This window comes from Lampris incognitus, chromosome 5 (genome assembly GCF_029633865.1).
Source record: "Lampris incognitus isolate fLamInc1 chromosome 5, fLamInc1.hap2, whole genome shotgun sequence".
Taxonomy (NCBI): domain Eukaryota; kingdom Metazoa; phylum Chordata; class Actinopteri; order Lampriformes; family Lampridae; genus Lampris; species Lampris incognitus.
The window spans coordinates 27,217,613-27,243,430 of record NC_079215.1 but is presented as its reverse complement, the minus strand read 5'-3'; the positions used below and the strand labels follow the sequence as shown (position 1 = coordinate 27,243,430).

Below are 25,818 nucleotides of genomic sequence, written 5' to 3'. Positions count from 1 at the left end.
AACTTTTTTATTTTATGATTTTGAACTGATAATTTAGAAACGAATATAATTTAGAAAGCTGAACCTCAATTACTTCACTGTCTCCACATTGATTTTAATGAGCATTTTGATAGTCAGTATGACTCACGTTTCACATAATAATGTTTAGAGAGTCCTGTTGCACTGAGGAATATATAAACTGTAATTAGCATCTTTAGAAAATGTTGATTATGGGCGTAGTTGCTGTAAACAGTTTTCAAATTTAAGCTTAACTAACACATTTCGTCATGCGACACACACACACACACACACACACACACACACACACACACACACACACACACACACACACACACACAGTGGTAATATCAAATTTTGTATCTGCTATTTCTGAAAAAAAAAGAAAAAAGAAAAACATTGTCATGCTTTAAAACAAGCAGTCAGTGTGACAGGGTGCGTTTGTGCATGGTTCAAAATATCTGTGGTGCAGGTAGTTTACCAGGCACACGTTTATGTTTTCTGTTACAAATTTTACTTTTGCGATCAAGCATGAATTTTGACACATGGAGGGGGAATTTAACGTCTTTTCAGTTTGAAGTGGGGTTTTAGTGCTTTGTGTGATTTGGTTCAAAATGTTCTGTGGGCAAGAGAAAATGTACTGCGCACCACAGGACAGACATAAGAATGCATGGTATTGGAAAATGACTTAAATCTTTGAAATTCTGAAGTTGCTTTAAATCCTCATTAGAGTGCATGCACTGTGTGCTTTTAAAACATATATTGTATGAGCCCAATTTAGATGTACTAGTCTTTCTATATGCAGAAAAATGCAAAACTGGATAACTTTAGTATATGTGCATTTTTGTTGTCTTTTCTTTCCAAGACTGGAAGATGAGATTATCCATTTTAACTCCTTGTCTGAACTTGACGTGGCTCTGAGCTGCAGCAGATTTACTGAATTGCTGACACTAATGAATCCTCAAAGGGATTTGCTATAGTTTAACTGAAATGAAGGGTTGCAACAGGATGAAGAATTTGGAAGATTCTTTTTTTTCATCAACTGAGTCACGGCTAGATGCGTTATGCAAAACAAACAAATTCGGCAAATCGATCTAAATTCCTGAAACATAGTTCTTGCAAGTCGCAAGTCTCTGCTTGATTAAACCCCACCCAGATAAAGCAGATGACTGATGTGTAAGCTCCAGAGCCAACAAAGGCAAGTCTTTGCACAATGGAAAGCATTCACTGCTTCAATACACACTAGGCACTTCACTCACAACAGCAGCAAATGCAAGGGGCCTATTATGTAAAACACTGAACTCAGCATACTTCGTAGAAGGCTTTCTCTGTTAAGTAGTTTCCAGCACTGTATAAAGTCCGTTTTTCAACATAATGAAGGAGTCCTTTATGAGGATTTAGGAAGGTTTACAATGTATCAAGAGAATTCAGTATTTCACCTGATTTGGGATCCTGTGTGCATGAACTCAAGCTACATTTATAAGGTTTCCTAATGTCCCTTATGCAACAGCAATCTGTCTCTGCTTAGGCAAAATGAGATCATGCATTTCTCCTAAAGTGAGTCAGAGCACCACGGACTGAAGGAAGGAGAAATGTGACATCTGGTGGTGGTAAGAAAACACCCCCCCCCCAAAAAAATTAAAATAATGCAAGAGTATCTCCAATGCTTCTGTATCTAGAAGTGTTGCATTATTTTTAATATCTCAGCATATTGTAACAGTCTTTGTCAGAGTTTCCAGATCTGAATTTAAGATGGAAAAATACATGAAACAAATCCTACCACCGGCTTATGCACCAAAAAAAACACAGACAGAAATACAACTGTGAAGATGATTTTATCCAAGTGATACCTTGAAACTTTGATGTCTACTTGGAAAAGTTTACCAGGTTTCTGCAATTTCCCTTAAGTTTCCCTAATCATTGACTAAACTGATAGCATTTAGCCAATAATCTATAGATATGTGTACGTGAAAGATCCAGAAGCTGAACATTTGTACCATGCATTGAAGAGGAGTATTGTGGGGTTTTATAACCATTACAGTTGAACTTCGAAACCCTTAATTCTTATTTTTTTTTCATATCATTTACTTTTTTTTTTGTTGGTAACATTTATATAAACACAGACCCATCTCGATTCAAAACAGAGAAAGAACAGAGTCCCAGCTGAGTAAGAACTGATTCCAGCATTACTGAATTTCCTGCACTTTGGTATCAACAGTGGAGGACACCACCTGTCCATTGACAATCTCCTCCACAATGGTCTTCACACGCCTCTCAATGTGGGGTTTATGTTCTGTGGAGATAGAAAACAGGCAGTGTTGATTGTGAAAATATGGTTACTGCAGTCTCACCCTTGCAAAGAGAGGTTGTTCAAAGATTGGATGGATGGCTGGATAGATGGATGGAGATTAGATGACTGAATATTTTTACCGTGAATATTGAAAACTACGTTTGAATATATTTTAACTATTCATTTACAGTATATTATCCATGGTGACAGGCATGAGCGCAAGTCCATGAATACTGGAATGGCATCCAGCGCTTTGCCTGTGCCCCTGTCAATAGGGTTAGTGGTTGTGTCAGGAAGGGCATCTGATGTAAAATTTTGCCAAATCATTATGCGGATTGACAAGACTGCCATCGGTGCTGTCCCCCCACAGGGTACCGATGGAAACTATAACATTCGCTGTGGCGACCCCTGGGAAACAGGGAACAAGCCAAAAAAAGAAGTATATTGTCCCATTTTCTTACCCTCCACTGCCTTCACCTCCTTGGTCTGCACACTGATAACCACAGCCCTGAGCAAAAAGCAAACACACACACAAAAACAAAAAACAAATGTCAGTTCAAGTGTAATCCAGAGTCACAGTTTCATTACATGGTATACACAGCATATATATATATAGCAAAGAAAGCACATTGCAGCAAAAGTAGGTTTATTTATCATCTATGCTGCCATGCATGGCATACACCCATGTTTACATTCATTCATTCATTATCCAAACCACTTATCCTTACTCAAGGTCATGGGGATGCTGGAGTCTATCCCAGCAGTTACTGGGCGGCATGCGGGGAGACACCCTGGACAGGCCGCCAGACCGTCACAGGGCCAACACACACACACATTCACACCTAGGGACAATTTAGTATGGCCGATTCACCTGACTTACATGTCTTTGGACTGTGTCCAAAGACACACGGTAGCACGGTGACACAGTGGTTAGCACGGTCACCTCACAGCAAGAAGGTCCTGGGTTTGAGCCCCAGGGTAGTCCAACCTTATGGGTCATCCCGGGGCGTTCTCTGTGTGGAGTTTGCATGTTCTCCCCATGTCTGTGTGGGTTTCCCCCAGGTGCTCCAGTGTTCTCCCACAGTCCAAAGACATGTAGTATGTTTACAGTAGCTGTGAAATTTCTTTCAAACGTGGCAGGTTCTAAACTAGCCTTGTCGTAAACATTTTTAATTTGTCTTAGCTTAGTGACAAACAATGTAAAATCTACTTTTATTACAATGGCTGACTACAATGTTGTTACCGGCTACCAAAGCGGTTTTTCCCCCTGAACGCGCGCGCACCCAGTCATGTTTTTAAACAAGAAACCCATCTATGAGATAGCATATATTAGGGATACCCCCCCCCCAAGTATTTCACAGCTCACCTATCGGTGGTCTATGGCTATGCCTGCTCACCTTCCCGGCGCCTGTCCTTCCAGCAGCCTCCTGTATTCAGCAATTTCCAGTTCCAGCCTCATCTTGATGTCCAGGAGCAGCTGATACTGTGTGGCCTCTTGCTGGATGCTGCCAGTCAGCTGCTGGAGCTCCGTCTCCAGTGTGTTAATGCGCATCTGGAAGTGGCTGAGCTGGGTGCTGTAGCGACCCCCCACCTCTAACAAGTTCTGCTCCAGGTATTGTTTCTGAAGGAGAGAGTTGGATTGATAAGAATGTACGGTGCGCATTATACAAAAAGGAAAAGATGAAGTGAGAATGTGTATCAGCATAATGTCTCATATTCACACTGAAAGTATTGACTTGATGTACCTGCACAATACACACAACTGCAACTCGGTCTTATCATAAATTTCTTGCATAAAATGTGTTCAAGAAAAGTGATACTTTGCCACAGGATGGATAGATGTGTAAAGTAACATGTATCTCGATGATGTTTTACAAAGTTCTACAACTTTGCAATGCTATGAACCCTGACACACTAATGACAGCTGATATAATATTGTAGGTATGATATCATATGGCCTACCTTAGAGAGCATGGCTTGTAGCTCCACCTCCAAACTCTGGTAGAGCCGCCTCACTTCCAAAAGCTCAGTTTTAGAGGTCTTTACCTCTGTGGTGCTGGTGGTGATTTGGGTCTGCAAAACCTCCACCTTTCACATGAACATGCACATGCATAGTATATTTTGAATACATGTTATATACCCTTAATGATGTCAAATGAATTACACATATTCTTACCTACTCATTTTTTTATTACCATATTATGTGCATATTTTTCCAAGCTCAGGGAACTCAAGGCAAGTACAATATAGCCTCGACTGTTGACATCTCACCTTATCTTGGAACCACTTCTCAGCCTCTCTATGGTTCTTCTGCACCACGGCCTCATACTGATTCCTGGTCTCCTGCAGCACCTTTGTCAGGTCAACAGACTCTGCACAATCCACCTCAACATTCACAGCGCCAGACTGCTGGGTCTGCAGTTTCAACTCCTGTGACACGAATATACACAAATTCCTTTATGTTTAGCTTGTACACAACTTTTCAATTTGTATTGCTTTTTTTTTGTTTCTTGTGTTGAAGTTTACACCGCTGTTGTTCAGTCTGATCACTGGTCCACTGTACAATTTCTGAACGGGGATTTTATAAAGTTTATCCTACTTTATCCTAAATGGGACACTTTCAACCTTTAAACTCAACGTATTGAAGGTAAAATATTCGTAACTACCAACAACCACCCAGCGATATGAGACGTGAGTAGAGGTAAGACATCGATTTGTGTTTGCTCTGGCTCCCCCTGGTGGTTGACTGCGTTATCGCGTATAACACAGTCACAGCCACCTGTGACAAGTGAAATATGACAGCAATGACATTTCTCCTTTAGGAAACACATTTCGCATTTTCACCTCCTCATGGTTCCTCTTCATCCACACCACATCGTCTCTCAGACCCTCCAACTGGAGCTCCAGGTCACTACGGGTGAGAGTGAGGCTGTCAAAGACCCCGCGGAGTTGAGCCAGGTCAGCCTCCGTCATCGTACGCATGTTCATCTCAGTCTCATACCTGCCAAGTGATGAGGCCAGATCAAGTTAGAGCTAAATGTCAATATGTTAGTTGTATTCTTTATAATTCATGGTACTTTGCAAGGTTGAAAACTGCAACGCAAATATGGTTATTTGTGGTTCCACCTTTTGGCTCACTTGAGAATGACACTAATATCTGGTTATGTTTCATAATGAGATGGATGAGATGTTGCAGATATTTACTATGACACATTTTGAATTTTCATGCAATGAAATTTAAAGGGATTGCAATTATAGGATGCACCTACTTCAGTTTGAAGTCATCAGTAGCCATTCTGGCATTGTCCAAATTCAGGTTAATCTGCTGATTCTCTGAAACTCTCTTCATTATCTACAGGTAAGAGAAAATCCACCATCAGACAAACAATTTAATCTTTGCCCATTAAATACTTCAAAGATGATGTCATTCATTCCAACTAAAGACAAAACCCTCACACTAGTCCAGTTGAAAAAAAGAACTGCACATTTTTGTGGTTGTCACCCTCATACCAAATATTTCAGACCAAGTACTTGCCGATACCGAGTACTGATTAGTACTTAATAATACCATAATACATTACAGTTCTAACAATAACTTTGAATACATGTTTTATTTTCATCAGACATTCATCACTTTCTGACTGTAATGATCAGCTAGTTATGCAGGGTTTGAAAGCAAAGGCTATATTAACTGGTGGATTGATACCCATTGATTTGACCGATTTATTTTGATGTGCAATGAAAAAAAAAAATCAACCAAGCCACTGAGGATGCACAAGTCAGTGCATTCTTAGTGCCGGTCCCAAGCCCGGACAAATGGGGAGGTTGCATCAGGAAGGGCATCCGGCGTAAAATCTTTGCTAAATCAAATATGCGGCTCATAATAAGATTTCCATATCGGATCGGTCGAGGCCCGGGTTACCAACGACCGCCACAGGTACTGTTATCCAGAGGCTGCCGGTGGAAACTATGCTACTGTTGGGTGAAGGAGAAGGAGAGGGGGAACGCATGTCCAGAGGCAGCTAGAGAGGAGGAAAGGTAGGAGTGTGGAGGTGAGAGTTGGAACTTTGAATGTTGGCACTATGACTGGTAAAGGGAAGAGAGCTGGCTGATATGATGGAAAGAAGAAAGGTAGGCACACTGTGTGTGCAAGAGACCAGGTGGAAGGGGGGTAAGGCCAGGAGTATCGGAGGTGGGTTCAAACTCTTCTACCATGGTGCCAATGGGAGGAGAAATTGGGTAGGGGTAATTCTGAAAGAATAGCATGTCAAGAGTGTGCTGGAGGTGAAGAGAGTGTCAGACAGAGTGATGAGTATGAAGCTGGAAATCGAAGGTGTATTGCTGAATGTTATCAGCGCGTATGCCCCGCAAGTTGGGTGTGAGATGGAAGAGAAAGAAGAATTCTGGAGTGAGTTGGATGACGTGGTGGAGAGGGTACCCAAGGAGGAGAAAGTGGTGATTGGAGCGGACTTCAATGGACATGTTGGTGAAGGGAACAAGGGTGATGAGGAGGTGATGGGTAGGTATGGTGTCAAGGAGAGACATTTGGAAGGATAGATGGTGGTGGATTTTGCAAAAAGGATGGAGATGGCTGTGGTGAATACATATTTCAAGAAGAGGGAGGAACACAGGGTGACGTACAAGAGTGGAGCAAAGTGCACACAAGTGGACTATATCTTATGTAGAAGGCACGATCTAAAAGGGATTGGAGACTGCAAGGTAGTGACAGGGGAGAACGTAGCTAGGCAGCATCGGATGGTGGTCTGTAGGATGACTCTGGAGACCAAGAAGAGGAAGCGAGTGAAGGCAGAGTCAAAGATCAAATGGTGGAAGTTGAAAAAGGATAACGGTTGTGAGGAGTTCAGGGAGGAGTTAAGACAGGCACTGGGTGGTAGTGAAGAGTTGTGGGATGGCTGGGCGACCATTGCAGAAATAGTGAGGGAGACAGCTAGAAAAGTACTTGGTGTATCATCAGGACAGAGGAAGGAAGACAAGGAGACTTGGTGGTGGAATGAGGAAGTACAGCAAAGTATACAGAGGAAGAGGTTGGCAAAGAAGAAGAGGGATAGTCGGAGAGATGAAGAAAGTAGACAGGAGTACAAGGAGACGCAGCGTAAAGCAAAGAGAGAGGTGGCAAAGGCAAAGGAAAAGGCGTATGGTGAGTTGTATGAGAGGTTAGACACTAAGGAAGGAGAAAATTACTTGTACTGATTAGCTAGACAGAGGGACTGAGATGCGAAGGATGTGCAGCAAGTTAGGGCGATCAAGGATAGAGATGGAAATGTGCTGACAAGTGAAGAGAGTGTGCTGAGAAGGTGGAAGGAGTACTTTGAGGGGCTGATGAATTAAGAAAATGAGAGCGAGAGAAGGTTGGATGATGTAGGGATAGTGAATCAGGAAGTTCAGTGGATTAGCAAAGAGGAAGAGAGGGCAGCTATGAAGAGGATGAAGAGTGGAAAGGTAGTTGGTCCTCATGACATACCTGTGGAGGTATGGATATGTTTAGGAGAGATGGCAGTGGGGTTTTTAATTAGATTGTTTAACACAATCTTGGAAAATGAGAGGAGAGGAGTGGAGAAGAAGCATACTGGTACTGATTTTCAAGAACAAGGGTGATGTGCAGAACTGTAGCAACTACAGAGGTATAAAGTTGATCAGCCACAGCATGAAGATATGGGAAAGAGTAATAGAAGCTAGGTTAAGAGGAGAGGTGATGATTAGCGAGCAGCAGTATGGTTTCATGCCACAAAAGAGCACCACAGACGCGATGTTTGCTTTGAGAATGTTGATTGAGAAGTATAGAGAAGGCCAGAAAGAGTTGCATTGTGTCTTTGTAGATGTAGAGGAAGCTTATGACAGGGTGCCGAGAGAGGAGGTGTGGTATTGTATGAGGAAGTCAGGAGTGGCAGAGAAGTATGTAGGAGTGGTGCAGGATATGTATGAGGGAAGTGTGACAATGGTGAGGTGCGCGGTTGGAATGACAGACGGGTTCAAGGTGGAGTTGGGATTACATCAAGGGTCAGCTCGCCCTTTCTTGTTTGCAATGGTGATGGACAGGTTGATGGACAAGATCAGGCAGGAGTCTCCATGGACGATGATGTTCGCGGATGACATTGTGATCTGTAGCGAGAGTAGGGTGCAGGTTGAGGAGAGCCTGGAGAGGTGGAGGTATGCACTGGAGAGAAGAGGAATGAAAGTCAGTAGGAGCAAGACGGAATACCTATGCGTGAATGAGAGGGAGGACAGTGGAATGGTCAGGAGGCAAGGAGTGGAGGTGACAAAGGCATATGAGTTTAAATACTTGGGGTCAACTGTCCAAAGTAACGGGGAGTGCAGGAGAGAGGTGAAGAAGAGTGTGTAGGCAGGGTGGAGTGGATAGAGAAGAGTGTCAGGAGTGATTTGTGACAGAAGGGTACCAGCAAGAGTTAAAGGGAAGGTTTACAAGATGGTTGTGAGACCAGCTATGTTATACGGTTTGGAGACAGTGGCACAGACGAAAAGACAGGAGGTGGAGCTGGAGGTGGCAGAGTTGAAGATGCTTAGATTTTCCCTGGGAGTGACAAAGAAGGACAGGATTAGGAACGATTATATTAGAGGGACTGCTCAAGTTGGACGGTTTGGAGACAAAGCAAGAGAGGCAAGATTGAGATGGCTTGGACATGTGTGGAGGAGAGATGCTGGGTATATTGGGAGAAGGATACTGAATATGGAGCTGCCAGGGAAGAGGAAAAGAGGAAGGCCAAAGAGGAGGTTTATGGATGTGGTGAGGGAGGACATGCAGACGGCTGGTGTTACAGAGGAAGATGCAGAAGACAGGAAGAAATGGAAACGGATGATCCGCTGTGGCGACCCCTAACGGGAGCAGCCGAAAGTAGTAGTAGTAGTAGAAATGAAAAAAAAAACCCACAAGGTTGCATTGCTGCGTCGCATTACCTCTGGTACAATGGGGTATTTATTTTGAGAATTTTTAAACAGATTGTACTTGGTTTTTTGTTGTGGTTTTTTTTACATAGTTCTATGTACTTTTTACCTGATGAAGCAGAAGTGAAGCAGAAAACATGGCTGGCACATAACCACAGGCAACAAGTCGCAGTTGGTGTAGCAAGTAAAAAAAACAAAAAACAAAAAACACCGCTCCGCCCCACCCACGTGACGCGCTGCGTCCGTGCCTGGGCTGTCTGCACTCTCATCCAAGTTGCACACACTTGGAACTTTGTCATTTACCTCTTCATTTGGACAAATGACACATCGACATGTTCGTCCGCTTCTCGGCCGTCACACCGCATTGTCTTTCTGGCTCCATCTCCTCCTCTTCCCGTGCCAATGGTGAGAAAAGGCATTGCTCACTTTTCACAGTATCAGCAGGACTTGTCTAGTCGGGTACCGGGTGCGGTTGTATCAAAAGCAGTTTTACATGAGGACAGTATCGGGCCGATACCCGATACTGGTATCGGTATCGGCGCATCCCTAAATTAGGGGTCAAAGCAGCGACAGCTGCGGAACTCTATTTTTTTTCTACGGATTATTATTATTATTATTATTGTTGTGGTTGTTGTTATCGTTGTTGTTTCTGCAAAATGCTACAATAAGCACATTTACGTTTTGGGTCATATCTCGGGCTCTGTATAGAATTTTTGAGAAAATATTTTTTCCTCTAATTCCTTGAAAGCTCCCGAACGCACCCGTTCCCGCCAATGTCCGTCTGCCAAATTTCCCGCAATTTTCAAAAAACCGGACGTGAAAGTAAAACGAACTAGTCTGAGGCTGTTCATCCGATTCGCATGGCATTTGGTATGCGTCATCTGCAGACAATGCTGATAAAAATTTGTCGAAAGAATTTTGATATATCATTCCATTTCAAAGTAACATGTCAATCAAAATTTATGGTATGGCCCATAGTGATTGTATTGCCTATTTCTAGTGATGTGATTGTCCAAACTTAAATTAAATCAAAATCAAATCAACGAAACTTGTCACGCACAGTCGCCACAACATTCTTTGGAAGAACGCAACATTTTGTGAAATTTGTCCATAGGGGGGGCTACAACTGACATGTCTATCTCAAAAACCGCTGCAATTCTGCTTGAACTAGTCTGACGCAGTTCGTCCGATTCGCATGACATTTGGTATGCGTCATCTCCAGACAATGCTGATAAAAGGTTGTCGAAAGAATTTTGATATGTCATTACATTTTGAAGTAACATCTCAATCAAAATTTAAGGTGTGGCCCATAGTGATTCTATTGCCTATATCTAGTGATGTGATGGTCCAAACTTAACGAAACTTTGCACGCACAATCATCACAACATTCTTTGGAAGCACGCCAAACTTTGTGAAATTTCGTTCATAGGGGGCGCTACAACTGACATGTCAATATCTCAAAAACCGCTCGAGTTGTCCGCGGTGGCGTAGCGGTCTACGCATCGGCTTGGTGTCGATGCAGTTGCCCACTGGGGACTGGGGTTCGCGCCCCGGTCTCGTCAGATCCGACTATGGCCGGACTCGGTGAAGCAGCAATCATTGGCAACGCTGTCTTCGGGAGGGGGGTGGAGTCGGCTTGTGTTCGTCATGTGAATGCGTCTCTGTGTGTGTCGGAAAAACAGTGGTTCGGCTTGGATTCGCCTTGTCACGAAAGTGGGGAGGCGCTTTCCTTCGAGACTGCCGGCCGGAGAGATGCAGTTGGCGAACGCATGCAATACGAGGGTGGGTGTTTGAATTAAAATAGGGATCAATTGGCCACTAAATTGGGAGAAAAAAGGGAAAAATCAGAAATAAATTTATAAAAAAAAAAAAAAAACCGCTCGAGTTAAAAATCTGAAATTGATATACTTATACTTGAACCCATTAGGCTACATCGCCTAAAGTGCCGATTGGCCGGGTTACCAAAATGGCCGCGAAACAGGCAATCAAAATTCAGTAGCTAATATTTGCTAGTGATAATGGCTGATCTTCATGAAACTTGACAGGCGTATTCTTTGTGGCACACAGAAGCCATTTACCAAATATGAAACGGATCGGACACATGGCGGCTCTACAATAAGCACATTTACGTTTTGGTCTCGGGCTCCGTATGGAATTTTTGAGAAATTATTTTCTCCTCTGATTCCTTGAAAGCTCCCGAATCTAACATACCCATTCCCGCCCATTTCTGCCAGCAAAATTGTCAGCTGCAACACTGCTTGGTCCCCGTTAATCGCCGCTTGCGGCTATATTGTTTTTTTGTTTTTTTTCCTGTTGTTATCCCTAGATAAATTATAACCATCTCTAGGCTTCAGCCAATTGGTCTTTGAGAATACACAGTCTCCGCTGTGTGTTGGGTCCATACCCACACTGATACTGTGGTGATACACAATTGAGGGTAGATTCACCAGGGGCTGCTGCTCCTTTAAGGCAGACATTCAGAGTGCTGACGTAGACACTGCTTAGAGTTTCCGGAGAGCCAGGTTTGCAGCAGCCTAGCGGTTAGCTGGTTGCCACGAGAGATTGTGCTGTATCGGTGTCGTTTTGTGTGGTGAGTAAACGGAATTTACTCGACTCTATCTCTCCGTCTCCTCATTCCTGCACTCCCACAATACAACCAAACACCAAACTCTTAATTTTTTTATTTGATTTTGATTTTGATATACTTTATGATTCCGAACGGAAATTACTCTGCATTTAACCCATCCTGGCTGTGTAGGTAGGAGCAGTGGGCAGCCGCTGTGCAGCACCCAAGGACCAACTCCAGTTCGTCTTGCCATGCCTTGGTCAAGGGCACAGACAGGAGTACTAACCCTAACATGTATGTCTTTTTGATGGTGGGGGAAACCGGAGCACCTGGAAAAAACCCACCACAGACACGGGGAAAACATGCAAACTCCACTCAGAGGACGACCTGGGATGATTCCCAAGGTTGGATAACCCCGGGGTTTGAATTCAGGACTTTCTCGCTGTGAGGCATCAGCGTTAACCACTGCACCACCATGCCATCCTAATTAAAGGGTTTTGTCACTTTGGAGTTGTAGTGTGTGTGTGTGCGTGTGTGTGTAGTGGGTGAGTGGCCTGGGTGGGGCCCTGCCTGTAGTTTTTCAATAAGACTCCATAATTTGCTCAGTTGAACTGGTGCTTTAAGAATTATTTTTCAAACACAAAGGGAAACCTTTTTTTTTTGGAAAATCTTAAAACTATAATTGACAGCCTGGAGCCTTAATGACACCAACATTATCAAAGCAAAACAAGTTGTTGAACAAACAGCATAACACTGGCAAGACAAACAGTGTATATTACAGTACCTGAGCCCGGAGGTCAGAGATGGTGCTGAAGAAGCCGGCGAGGTCTTTGCTATGGACCGGGGCCCTCTTCTCATAGAATTCCCTTATTTGAAGCTCCAGCTTTCGATTGGCGGACTCTAGGGAGCGCACCTGTGAACACAAAGCCATTCATTCTCAATTTGAGAATGAAATCAATGTACCACTGCCCCATCTATCTGGCAAAGGGGAATTGCGCAGTGTGCCTTTTTTCGATCCTCTTCCTCTCCGCTCTCCACAGATTAGAAGTGAAAGCACATTGCTTTTTGTGTTAAATTGAGAGCTATAAAGTAATATGGCTAGAATACTCGTGTGTTGCTTTAAACCATAGCATTATGAAAGCATGGGTCAAAACTCAACTGAACACTTTTATTGGTATCTATACAGTGCTGCCGCTACATACTCGCGCATCACGCGCTGTGCGTAGGGCACCACTTGCCGGAGGGGGCACCAAAACAGCCTAATCAGGGTTCCAGATGGCGACTAAAATGATCGCCAATGCGACTAATTTTTTTTAAAATTTTGCGACCATTGTTTTTCTGCCAGCGGCCACCATTACCCACAAGCAAAAAAATAAATAAAAATAAAAATAGAAATGACCTTACGTTTTGTTTGTGTACTGAACTCTAATCTCCTCTTGCACCTGCACACCTATCGCGTGAACGTGAGCGTGTACGGTTTCACATTCATTTGTCGGCGCTCCTGTCCTGCGGTGGTCGAAGCGCCGGCTGTCCAGATGAACAGAAACAGTGGCTGAAGATAGTTTGACTTCACGTTTGAATTTCAAAGTTAGATGTAGCTAACTGCGTAGTTAGTAGCTAACGTTAGCCAGCTGGAAAGAAAACGAAATGCGCAAACGAAAAATATCAGACTTTTTCTCACTCCCTTCCCGTCCAAACCCAGCCTCCCCTACACCAGATGCCAACGACGTCGTGACCAACTCGACCAGTAAGTTCTCAAGTGACATTTGAGTCATCCCACCCGATTCAGTCTGTGTGCAGTTTATTGCCTGGCGGCCTGGCCAGGGTGTCTCCCCACCTGCCGCCCAATGACTGCTGGGATGGGCTCCAGCATCCCCGCGACGCAGAGAGCGGGATAAGCGGTTTGGATAATGGATGGATGGATAGATGGATAACCAAGCGCAGCGCAGCGCAGCGAGTGAAGTCTTCCTCTCCCGTCCCTGCGGTTCCCATCCCTACAAGACAGTTTAAATCAGCTTGGCGACAAGAGTTCTCCTGGTTACGTTATGACAAGGGGAAAATGTATTGCACATTTTGTGCTCAAGTAGAATAAGAGATTGCTGGTAAAACGGAGTTCATTACCGGGTCGAGTAATTAAAAAGAAAAGAAACCGTGAAGAAGCGTGGTGACAGTAAAAAACATAACGCCAGGGATTGTGTCATTGCTCGGATTGCCCCTCGTGCCTCCCCAATAGTGAACGCAGTGCAACGTGCAACTGATAAAGTCGCAGAAAAAGAGATGAGGGAATTAAAAATAAATTTCAACGCAGCCTACATAATAGTAGTGGAAGAAATACCATTCACAAAGTTTAGCTCTCGGATTCTATTGATGAAGAAGAATGGCATGGATGTGTCAAAGACATATGATAATGATTGTGCTGCTAGATCTGTTTCAGCATAATGAATGAAGACAGACGCGTGGTGTCAAGTTAAGCAACAATATTAGAACAGATACAAGTGTCTGAGGTGCGGGGTCGATAGCGTCCTAACTGCTTCCGGCGTATGACAGCCTGGCTAGTCGATTACCTATCACCTAGACCGCGTAACGTCATCCTTTTCAATAGAAAGTGCAAACGCAACAGCATCACTTAGAAGAACGTTCTTACAATACAAACAAATTCTGACATAACAATTCTAACTTGAACACAAACATAACCACACAACTGTTCCTTAAGTTGTCATATAACTTTTCTTTCTTCTTTTTTTTCTTTTAAGTCTGAGTCCCATAATAGAGAACAATTCAACATTTTAGAACAGTTCTTGCTTACAAATTGAGCCTGTCCGGTGGCTTGCACAGCCGTCCCGCCCGAGAGTAAGTGTGGGCTCTGGCAGGGGTACAGTTAGGGCTGTGAGCTGGTGAGCTTGGTGGAGAAGGAGACTCACCCCCAGTTTGCTCATGCCTCAGTTCTGTGTACATTGCCTTCAGGTCTGGACTATGATCTGTCTCATCCATGTGAGTGCGTGGTGTGTTGTCCCGGTTTGATGTCTGCTCTGCTATGTGCAGATCCACCCTGTTGCGGGGGTAGAGGGAGCCATCGATGTCCACCAGGTAAGAGTGTGGCGCGACTTTTTGTAGGCACATGCCCTGCCTCAAACGTACTCGGGTAGGTCATGAGCAGTCTGGTCATAGAAGCACTTGGCAAGCTGTTTCCTGTGATGCAGTTTGTCTGTGACCCCAACCACGATGCAGGGTTCAAGTAGCTTATTGGCTACGCAGATCAGAGTCTTAAGACGCCTTGACAGGAGGCGCTAGGCTGGACTGCTGTCCATGTGTTTGTTTGGTGTGTTCCGCCAGTGTAAAATGGTCTGCCAGGTGTCGTTGCCATCACATGCAGCCCTGCGTAACAGATTTTTAGCAATCTTGACGGACGACTCTGCCTTGCCGTTCGCCTTTGGGTGCTTTGGAGAGGAGGTCATGTGGTCAAACTGCCATTCTGTATTGAAACGTTTAAACTGGAAGTTAAACTGTGGCCCATTATCCATGATGACCTTGTCGGGCTGGCCATGCCTTGCAAACTGTGCCTTGAAGCGCTTTATGATGGTCTCTGCAGACAAGTCTGGGAGCAGTTCAATCTCCAGAGTAGTGATCAACGATGAGAAGATAGTCCTTTTGTCTGTGGCTGAATAAGTCCATGCTGACGACCTGCCAAAGCCTTGTGGGTAGCTTGTGCGGCAGTATGGTTTCCTTTTGCTGTTCCTGAGCATACTCATTGCAGACAGAGTTGGGCAAGTTACTTCCAAAATGTAATATATTACATATTACTAGTTACTGTGGAGTTAGAAAACAACGAGACAGGAGACGTGAGAGTAGACGTAGTCGAGGTAGTTTACTAGCTCCAACTTTGCATGTCATACGTTCGACAACGACACTGAACTGTGTACCGGAAGCGGAAGTGCATTATCTGACCCCTCGCCTCTTCCCTTAAAGGTACACCGTCCTCTTAGGTGAATGTCTCTAGTTATATAGATGTGGGTCACCACACAGGCCCCCCCAGAATTCACCTACACAAAACAATGCAAAACAGCAAAAGCGCAAGACATGAACATAAAAATAGACTCTACAAAAGAACAGTCAATGACATAGTGCAAAGTCACGGGGAAAACAGGTGACGAGTCGGGGGGCGGACCCTGCGGCCATAACGGCTGCGCTTCACAGGAAGGGAAACAGATGGGGCCGAAACCCGGGCCATAGGCGGGGCCGAAGCAGGAACAGAGGCAGGTGCCAGGGCCGACCTAGGAGGGCGTCCCCGCCGCGGGGGTAGGGCCAATTGCATTGGCTCCCCAATGTCCAAGTGAGCGGGCTTGAGACGGTCTATAGCGACCCGCTCTGGCCTGCCCCCCATGTCCACCACAAAGTTCTTGTCCCCCGCCTCCAGGACGCGGAAGGGCCCGTCGTATGGGGGCTGCAGCGGGGACCGATGGCTGTCGTGCCTAATGAAGACGTACCTCGCCGATGGCAGATCCTTGGGGACGTAGGACCGGGGCAGGCAGTGTTGAGACATCGGAATGGGAGCAAAGGCACCGGCAGCGCTCCGGGACGGACTGAGGTGAAAGGCGGCTGACCAGGGAGCCGTAGCATCCGGAAGAAACTCCCCCGGAACCCACAGGGGCTGGCCATACACGAGCTCAGCGGAGGAGGTCTGGAGGTCTTCCTTTGGGGCCGAACGCAGGCCGAGCATGACCCACGGGAGCCGGTCCATCCAGTCGCAGCCAGTGAGGCTTACCCGCAGAGCGGCTTTCATGTCCCGATGGAACCGCTCACAAAGTCCGTTGCTCTGCGGGTTGTACGCCGTAGTGCGGTGGATCTTCACCCCCAGGTGCTCAGCGACCGCCGTCCAGAGCTCCGAGGTAAACTGGGAGCCCCGGTCGCTCGTGATGTCACCCGGCGTGCCGAAACGGGCCACCCAGCAGCCGATGAACGCCCGTGCTACCTCTGCTGCCATCGTGGAGGACAAGGGAATAGCCTCTGGCCACCTGGTGGCCCTGTCCACAATAGTGAGGAGGAACGTATAACCACGGGAGGGGGGCAGGGGACCCACCAGGTCAAGATTGATGTGGTCAAACCGCCTCTCTGGAACCACAAACGGCGCCAAAGGGGCCTTGGTATGGCGGTGCACCTTGGCGCGTTGGCACGCCACACACGAGCCGGCCCAGGCTCTAACATCCTTACGGAGCCCAGGCCAAACGAACTTGACGCTCACCAGCTTGGTCGAGGCCTTCACTCCCGGGTGGGAAAGGCCGTGGACGGTGTCGAAAACTCGGCGCCGCCAGGAAGTAGGCACCAGGGGGCGCGGTTGACCGGTGGAGATGTCACAGAGGAGGGTGGTGTTGGCCGCGTCGAACGTCACGTCCTCTAGCCGTAGCGCCGTAGGGGTCGACCGGTAGTCTTGAACGGTCACGTCCTTGGCTTGGTCCGCTGCCATAGCGGCGTAGTCGAGTCCCAAGTGAACGGCGTTAACAACCGCCCGTGAAAGGCAGTCGGCGACGAAGTTATCCTTGCCCGACACGTGTTGTATGTCCGTGGTAAACTCGGAAACCGCCGCGAGATGGCGCTGCTGACGCCCAGACCACGGTTCTGAGGTTTTGGCCATACAGAACGTCAGCGGTTTGTGGTCCATGAAAGCGGTGAACTGTCGGCCCTCCAATAGGAAAAAAGTGTCTGGTTGCGAGGAAGAGACCCAGTAGTTCCCTATCAAAAGTGCTGTATTTGCGCTCGCTCTCACGGAGTTGTTTACTGAAGAACGCCAACGGCTGCCAGCCCCCCCCCCCCCCACCCACTGCTCACACACGGCCCCCACGGCGTAGTCGGAGGCATCCGTTGTAAGGGCTATGGGGGCGGCAGGCGACGGGTGAGCTAGCAGCGCAGCGTTGGCCAGCGCGGTCTTGGCAGCCACAAAAGCCTCGTCCATCCCCGAAGACCAGTCCAGCTCGTCCTTAGACTTCTTACCCCGCAGGGCCTCATACAGGGGACGCATGATGTGGGCGGCACGGGGCAGGAAACAGTTATAAAAGTTCACCATGCCCAGGAATTCCTGCAGCGACTGTACAGTGCGGGGGCGGGGGAACATGGTGACAGCCTCAACCCTGGCAGGGAGGGGAACGGCCCCCTGTGGAGTGATGTGGTGCCCGAGGAAGGTGATGGACGACTCCCCGAACTGACACTTAGCTGGGTTGATGATGAGGCCGTGTTCGCTGAGCCTGTCAAACAGCTGTCTGAGGTGTGTCATGTGTTCCTCCGCCGACGCGCTGGCCACGAGGATGTCGTCTAAGTACACAAACAAAAATGGCATGTCGCGGAGCACAGAATCCATAAGGCGCTGAAACGTCTGCGCCGCCCCTTTAAGGCCGAAAGGCATACGTAAAAACTCAAAGAGCCCAAAGGGTGTGATGACAGCCGTTTTTGGGACATCCAGTGGGTGGACCAGCACTTGGTGATACCCCCGCACTAAGTCGATTTTGGAATAGATGGCAGCGCCCACCAGGTGGGTAGAGAAATCTTGTATGTGCGGTATGGGGTACCGGTCGGGGGTCGTGGCATTGTTTAGGCGACAGTAGTCCCCGCACGGGCGCCAACCCCCGTCGGCCTTAGTAACCACGTGAAGAGGGGAAGCCCACGGGCTGTCAGAACGGCGGACAATGCCGAGGCGCTCCATGGTCGAAAACTCCTCCCTGGCTATTGCGAGCTTGGCCGAGTCGAGGCGTCGGGCCCGGGCGTAAACTGGGGGGCCCACTGTGGTGATATGATGTTCCACGCCGTGCTTGGCCACCGCCGAGGAGAAGGTGGGTGTGGTGAGCTCGGGGAAATTTGCGAGCAGGCGTTGGTATGGATCCCCGGTGGAGAGTGTGTTAGCGAGGCACAGCGCTCCAGCCCCCCCAAGCATGCAGGGGTATGACGCAAAAGAGACGGCATCAATCACGCGACAGTTTTTAACATCCACCAGCAGGTTGAAAGCACAGAGGAAATCCGCACCTAGGAGCGGGATGGATACAGCAGCCATCACAAAGTCCCAGCCGAAACGTCGGCCGCCAAAACACACGTCCACATGTCTGATACCGTACGTCCGAATGGACGTGCCGTTGGCGGCGTCCATCTGGGGGCCGTGACTGTCGGTCATCGTGTCCACAGCTTGTGCTGGTAGTATGCTGCGTTGAGCGCCAGAGTCGACCAGCAGCCGCCGGCCCGACAAGGAGTCTCTGATGAACAACAGCTTGCAGTCACGGCCGGCGCCCATAGCCGTTAACGAGCGCCGGCCTTGGCGTTTCCCTGAACCCTGTAACTGCAGGGTTTGCTTTTGCCCCAAACCTGGCATGGTAATAACAGAGCCCGTCGTCAGGTTGGCGGCGGGTTGTCACCGCAGCCGCGGTGTCCGTATAGTCGTACACAGGTGGTGGTGGGGCGGTCTGGTGGGGTAGCAGGGCATGCACAAACTGTTGCCGGTTGGCCAGGAAAACTCTGTCTGCTTCAGCAGCCAGAGAACGGTAGTCCTTGGAGGCGGCGAGAGGAGAACTGGCCAGTGCTGTGCGTACAGGTGTGGGGAGCTGCCTCAGAAAAATGTGTGTGAAAAGAAAGGCCAGATCAGCCGATCCCAGCACAGACAGCATGTTTTCCATTAACTCAGACGGTTTGCCGTCGCCGAGGCCATTCAGGAACAGTAAACGGTCTGCTTTCTCCAGCTCCGACAGTTCAAATAGTTTCAGGAGGAATATCTTTATAGCATCGTACTTGCCAGCAGCTGGCGGAGCTTCCAACAGTGTCATTGCTCGCGCCGTTGTCGATGCGTCTAACGCCGCCACTACGTGGAAGTACTGCGTTGCATCCTGCGTTATCCCTCTCAGCTGGAACTGGGCTTCCACATGTTGAAACCACGGCCGTGGATTATGCTGCCAAAAGTCGGGTAGCTTCACAGTAGCGGTGTAAATGCTAGCGTTAGCAATAGCCATGTTGTTAGCACCGGCGTCGTCGTTGTCAGACATACTCGTATTAGTAGTTCGATCACGTCGGGGTCACCAATGTGGAGTTAGGAAACAACGAGACAGGAGACGTGAGAGTAGACGTAGTCGAGGTAGTTTACTAGCTCCAACTTTGCATTTCATACGTTCGACAACGTCACTGAACTGTGTACAGGAAGCGGAAGTGCATTATCTGACCCCTCGCCTCTTCCCTTAAAGGTACACCGTCCTCTTAGGTGAATGTCTCTAGTTATATAGATGTGGGTCACCACATTACTTTAATTTAAATGTAATAAGTTACACTACAAAATTACTTTATGTGTAGAGTAATTAGTTACTGATAACATATTACGTTGAGTTACTTTCACCAACCTAAACACCGAAACCTAGGCATTATAAAATCAAAGCACATACTACTTCTTTCATGGTGAACAATGGAAGTACAGAAGCTCAGATTAACTGGAGCTGATTACACAAAATTACATCACAACAAACAAACACATGACAAGACACAAAATATATTTTTCTATGCTTTTTTTAATTGCTTGGACTTCAACAACTTCATGTTAGAGCGTCACTAAACATACAGCCACCAGAAGGGCATTCATTTTTTCCATCCCTGAAATAGTATGGGACCAACAGCAACAAATATTAGTGCATCATTCATTAATTATAAAATATGGTTAATTTCGGTCCTGGATGAAGAAAAAAATAATACATAACCTCAACTTCATTAAATAAACAAGTGCATAGCTTGTAGTGTAGGCTATTATTTCAACAACAAAAACAAAAACACTACAGCCAAACAGGGTAGACCTGCAGTACAAGCAAGGGAAACATACAGCCTTATAAAGGTTGATAGTAATAATAAATGATAAATAAAAATAAACTATAGAAGGCAATTGGCCTTGACCTAAAGCTTTACTACATACTGCTAAAGAACTTGTTAAAACGCAGCAGGAGTAGGCGCTGAAAGCGTGCTTCACTGAGACGGTTTCTCTTTGGAGTGAGAACAAGTCCCCCAAGACTGAAAAGTCTTTCCACTGGTGCACTTGGATGGTGTTGCTGTGTTATAGCAGAGTGCCACTTTTTTAATTCGTGGAAACTTGTGCAGGCTTTCCATCACAGGATCAGATTTGAGATAGTCCACCACCTCTGTTTCCACTGACATAGCTGCACTGGTTACATTGGCCTCTGCATCAAAGGAAAAAAAGTCATCCTCATTGGAGGCAGCAACAGGTGGATGAGGATTAGGCATCAGGGCTGCTGGTTCCTCTGTAAAGGAGCGGCACTCTGTAATGAGCAGCAGCTTAATGTTGTCTGTTCTCGTTTCCTCTTTCAACCCTCGGAGCCTAAACTTGGGGAGCGAGACAGCAGCCAGCAAAGCCTCCTTGGAGTCAAGAGTTGTTGCAAACCGACTTTTGATTGCAGTCACAATGATGTCTGGCAGTCCACTGGTCATCTGCGATAGGTCATGTTTAATTGCGAGGGTTTTGGCCATAAGAATTTCTAATGTTGGCTGAAGTGTTCCATAAAAACAATTCTCCTCGCCCTGCAAAATGTCTAAAGCAGCTGTGAAAGGTCTCATTATAGAACAGTATTCTTTTAGAAACTGGTACTCCCTGTCATTCATACATTTAATCTGAAGCTTTGTGCAGAGGTTATTGATGACAGTGAGGGGCATTTCTGTAATGCGGGCATATGCCTCATAGAATGAGTTCCACCTGGTTACAGTAGGAACAATCAACTTTTTACTGCTGAGCTCTTCCAGGTACTCTGATGCTATTGTAGAGCGGCTGGCCTTTGTCCATAGTGCAGAACATTTGCCTTTAGTACTACGATACACAGCCTCATCCCAGTACAAGGATGACGTCACCCAGTAAGGAGAAGTTCCGCCTGAGCTGTAGGTGTTCGGGTGAAGGTACAGGTAAACGGTAGGTGAGGGTAACCCTAAATGGCAGGTACGGGTAACCATAAACGGTAGGTGAGGTAACTCTACATGGTAGGTGAGGGTAACCCTACGTGGTAAGTCAGGGGTAACCCTCATAGAGTGAGTTCCACCTGGTTACAGTAGGAACAATCAACTTTTTACTGCTGACCTCTTCCAGGTACTCTGATGCTATTGTAGAGCGGCTGGCCTTTGTCCATAGTACAGAACATTTGCCTGTAACACTACGATACACAGCCTTGGATTCTGAATTAGATGACAGCCATTTATCTACCTCATTGTTTGCAATTAGATTTGGGCTGCACATCTAAAGTGGGGAGGCAGTTCACATGTACTGTTTTCAGCATTTTCATTGGTGGTGGAGAGCACACTGTGCAGGTCTGTAAAACAGAACATTTGCCTGTAACACTACGATACACAGCCTTGGATTCTGAATTAGATGACAGCCGTTTATCTACCTCATTGGTTGCAATTAGATTTAGTGTATGGGCTGCACATCTAAAGTGGGGAGGCAGTTCACATGTACTGTTTTCAGCATTTTCATTGGTGGTGGAGAGCACACTGTGCAGGTCTGTAAAGGTCACCTCACCACCTTCCTCCATCTCCTCCTCATCAGACTCAGACTGTGCTTGCTGCTGTTGAAACTCCTTGAACGCCTTTACAAAATTACTCCCATTGTATGTCACACATGCAGTCACTTTGTTGTTGGTCAGTCCATATTGGGAAAAAATGTCCTCCAGCTCTGTTGCAAATGCATCATACATGTGTCGGCCCCTGAATCTTCTACAAGCTATAGCTGCCTTTTCTCGTTGTAAGGTACCTGTCATAAGAAACGGAGAGATAGTTGAGTTTGCTTTATCAAGATAATCCAGTCATCTTGTACACCAAACATGTGACTGCTCTCCTGAATGTCTAGTTGAACTGACTCGCATGCGTGCTGTGTATCTACATCACTATCTACAGTACGCTATTTACCAATGAACCTGTCAATCAACATAAATATTAATAATAATATAACAACAATAATAATACCAGTATAGTATTTATAGAGCTCTTTTTCATCAAAAAGATGCTCAAAACTCTGTGGGAGAGGGGGAAGGGCACATATCATCACAACCAAATACATTGACTGTACCTTCATCGATCCAGTGAGCAGTCACTCCCAGGAAACTCTTGTTATTGCTGCTCCATATATCAGCTGTTGCTGACACATAGTCCTGGGCATCTAATTTATTCTTCAGCTGTTTTTCCATCGTTGCATAGGCCTTGTCCAAATCCTTGGCAAAGGTTTTTCGATCTGGTAGTACATGCTGAAATATAAGAAGATGGCAAACACTACACGTTACCCTTTTTGTTTGTTTCCCAAGAACTCCGTGCCTTCAGCTACAGTTAGCTAGCTAACGTTGGCTAGCCTAGCACAACAAGGCTAGTTCCATTGCACGCTGTGTTGGTTGGGGCAAGTTAGCCAACTAACGTTAGCAACTTCCTCACCTCAACCCAACTCCCGCTTCTTTGGAAACAGCATGAACGTTTGGTTACGTTAGAGTAAGCTAACGTTAGCTAGCTAGCTACCGCTTTACACCAGTTTTGCAATCCCTATAGTTGTTAGCTAGTAGTTCATTCCCTCCTCTAGCTAGCCAGCTAGGTTAGCTAACGTTAGCTAGTTGATTTGAGCCAAGTCTGAATATTAAGGGTAACATTAGCTAGCTAGCTAGTTAGCTAAGCTAACGTTTGGCTATGTTTATTAGGACTTATTTAGCAATGCATTAGGGGGACTAGCTAGCTAACTTAACGTTAGCTAGCTAACGTCACGGTTTTTACCTTGTGAGTTGAGCTGACAGGGATCGTGGATACAAATTTTCGGAAGGCTGGTGATTCCTCCGTAGCAAGAGGCAGCATGTCCTCCACAACACCAGCCTCCACCAACTTTGACCCGGGTCTGGAAAAATCCAGCTTTACTTGTTTCGATGTACTCGCGCCATCCTCCCGGTCACTCTGCTTGCAGTCGTTAGTAGCAACTCTCTTTAGCTTCACGTTCATGTGCACTCTCTCCGGGTGCTTCTTCAGGTTGCTTGTGCTATTTCTAGCAGTAGATAGCTCCTCATCGGCAATACATAAAGTACACTTTACAGTAATGTTCTTCTCTTTTGCTCGGACAAACTGAAAGTAGTGGCCTGAAAGTAGCGGCCTTCCGTTTGTTCACTCTGCGCAGTGCTTCTCTGACCTCTGTGATTGATAGAGTGAGCACCTGGTTTTCTGGATGGCCGGGGTTTTTTTGTGGCTAGGTCTATATTGTATTTTGATCATTTGTTCAGTTGTAGGTTGGAAGAGAGACAATATTGATTAGTATGAAGGTATCTCTCCAAAGTCATTTTGCACTGGTAGGCAAAATGTGGTCTACACGAAAGCGTAATTTCAACGCATTTAATGTTTCAGATAAAATGTCATAAATATGGAAATATATAGGCTGTGTGCTGCCAACAAGAAGCTTCCAGGACATTATAAGTGGGAGCAGCTCTATACACTAATGTAAAATAACTAATAAAGAAATTAAAATACACCTGGAAGAAAACATGAATGTTTTTAGTCCTCCCAGTAAGCATTTTTTTTGTTGAAAAGACGTTCGCAATAGTGAAATTTTTGCAGTACTGACATTTTTATTTTTATACAATAAATTATACTCGTGTCTTACATTACTTGATAAAAACAAAATAGTGTGTTCCATAAGGGAACTGAGCACAGGTTACCCACAGAATAAGCTTGGTCTAATAGCTATTGCTATTGCTATAGTACAAGTGTTTCCCATGTAGGAGTTATATCCTAGTCAATGCATTTTCTATGAAGGCGCACCCTCCGAACAAATACCAATATCTTTATTAGCTATTTTGATTTATTGTTGTAGTTCTTGTTGCCAAAATGAGTATTACAACAACAAACACTTGAAAAATGATCCAGCAGCGGCCCTATATCTATATAGACCACAAGGGATTTCATGTAAATTTAAGAAGGTAGCCTCCAGCAGGACAGGTGATGTGGATTACCTGCTCATTTGCTGCCATAATAAAGACATTTTAAGCAAAACTTGATTTAATTAATTTAAAGTGAATAAAATCAAACCTATAATTCAGTTTGAAATATTAGGGTGGGCTATAAGCCACGTGAGTGTTCAACTTGTTTGAGCACTTGCGCGCGCGCACGCGCGCGCGCACACACACACACACACACACGTTTTCTTTGTACGATTGTACGGTTAGTGGATATTTATTTTGCTTTTGATTCCTTTCATTTTTGTATACCTCTTTTAAGTAACTTGTTCTTAACATCGCATGTCTGTCTTTTGTTTTATTTTTTGTTTTTTGTTTGACATTACTGTTATTCACCGAGGAAGCCCTACCTATGGTAATTCCCTTTGGGCTTCTGGATGCTGTATGTTTTCCCTTGTGCTAAACAAACCAATGAATGAATAAGCAAACACACATAGAAATACTTACTCCTCAAGTAAATACTCTAGATTTTTCAATTTGATGAAAACTGTAACAACCTTTAATGATCTCTTTCTTACCTTTTCCAGATATGAAGCCAGACGGTCATTGAGATTTTGCATGGCAAACTTCTCATTCCCACAAATGGCGACCTGGTCATAAGGTGCATCCAGGGAGAGGGTAGACTTGGAGATACGGGTGCCGTAGACCCCTGCGACCCCGTGCACGCTCTGTGCACGGCTGGCAGACATGGTGGAGGACATGCTACGCACACCTGCAGAGATCCGCATTCGGCCAGTAAGACTGGCAGCATTTGAATTGCTGATGCTGCGTGCACTGCTGCTCTTTCGAGTGACAACAGACATAGTGAAGGATAGTCAAACCTTTTAAAATGAAAGTGTGTTTCCTTGAACTGGAGGCTGCAGGTATCCTTCTTGTTGTCAACTGTCATTTTATAGGATTTGAGTACAAAGAAAAGTGCCTGAGTGATGTCTGGTATGAAGATAATCATGTCTGTGGTTTGGGCGTGTATACTGTTAAATACTTTAAGATAAGGTTACCCATTCAACAGGTGAACTATCTTGTCTGCCAAGCAACATGATTAATGGACTTAGCGAGTGTAATTG

At 45.8% G+C, this 25,818-nt stretch overlaps 1 protein-coding gene across 1 annotated transcript; it reads right to left on the bottom strand.

Moving 5' to 3' along the window:
• Positions 1 to 1,722: 1,722 nt before the first annotated feature.
• Positions 1,723 to 25,557, bottom strand: krt99 (keratin 99). The gene is made up of 9 exons (XM_056279678.1): positions 25,273 to 25,557; positions 12,559 to 12,687; positions 5,557 to 5,639; positions 5,132 to 5,288; positions 4,559 to 4,717; positions 4,250 to 4,375; positions 3,685 to 3,908; positions 2,749 to 2,795; positions 1,723 to 2,290 (listed from the first exon to the last, which is right to left on the bottom strand). Exons 1-9 carry the CDS (start codon positions 25,555 to 25,557, stop codon positions 2,184 to 2,186), a joined length of 1,317 nt encoding a protein of 438 aa, XP_056135653.1. The 3' UTR covers positions 1,723 to 2,183.
• Positions 25,558 to 25,818: the final 261 nt, after the last annotated feature.

Excerpts from the sequence above, each read along its gene's own strand:
- krt99 (XM_056279678.1), bottom strand. The coding sequence starts at position 25,557 with ATGTCTGTTGTCACTCGAAAGAGCAGCAGTGCACGCAGCATCAGCAAT. Across the intron at positions 5,640-12,558 it reads TCTCTGACCTCCGGGCTCAG|ATAATGAAGAGAGTTTCAGA; the intron begins GTACTGTAATAT and ends TCTTACCTGTAG. Across the intron at positions 3,909-4,249 it reads TACAAGCCATGCTCTCTAAG|AAACAATACCTGGAGCAGAA; the intron begins GTAGGCCATATG and ends TCTCTCCTTCAG.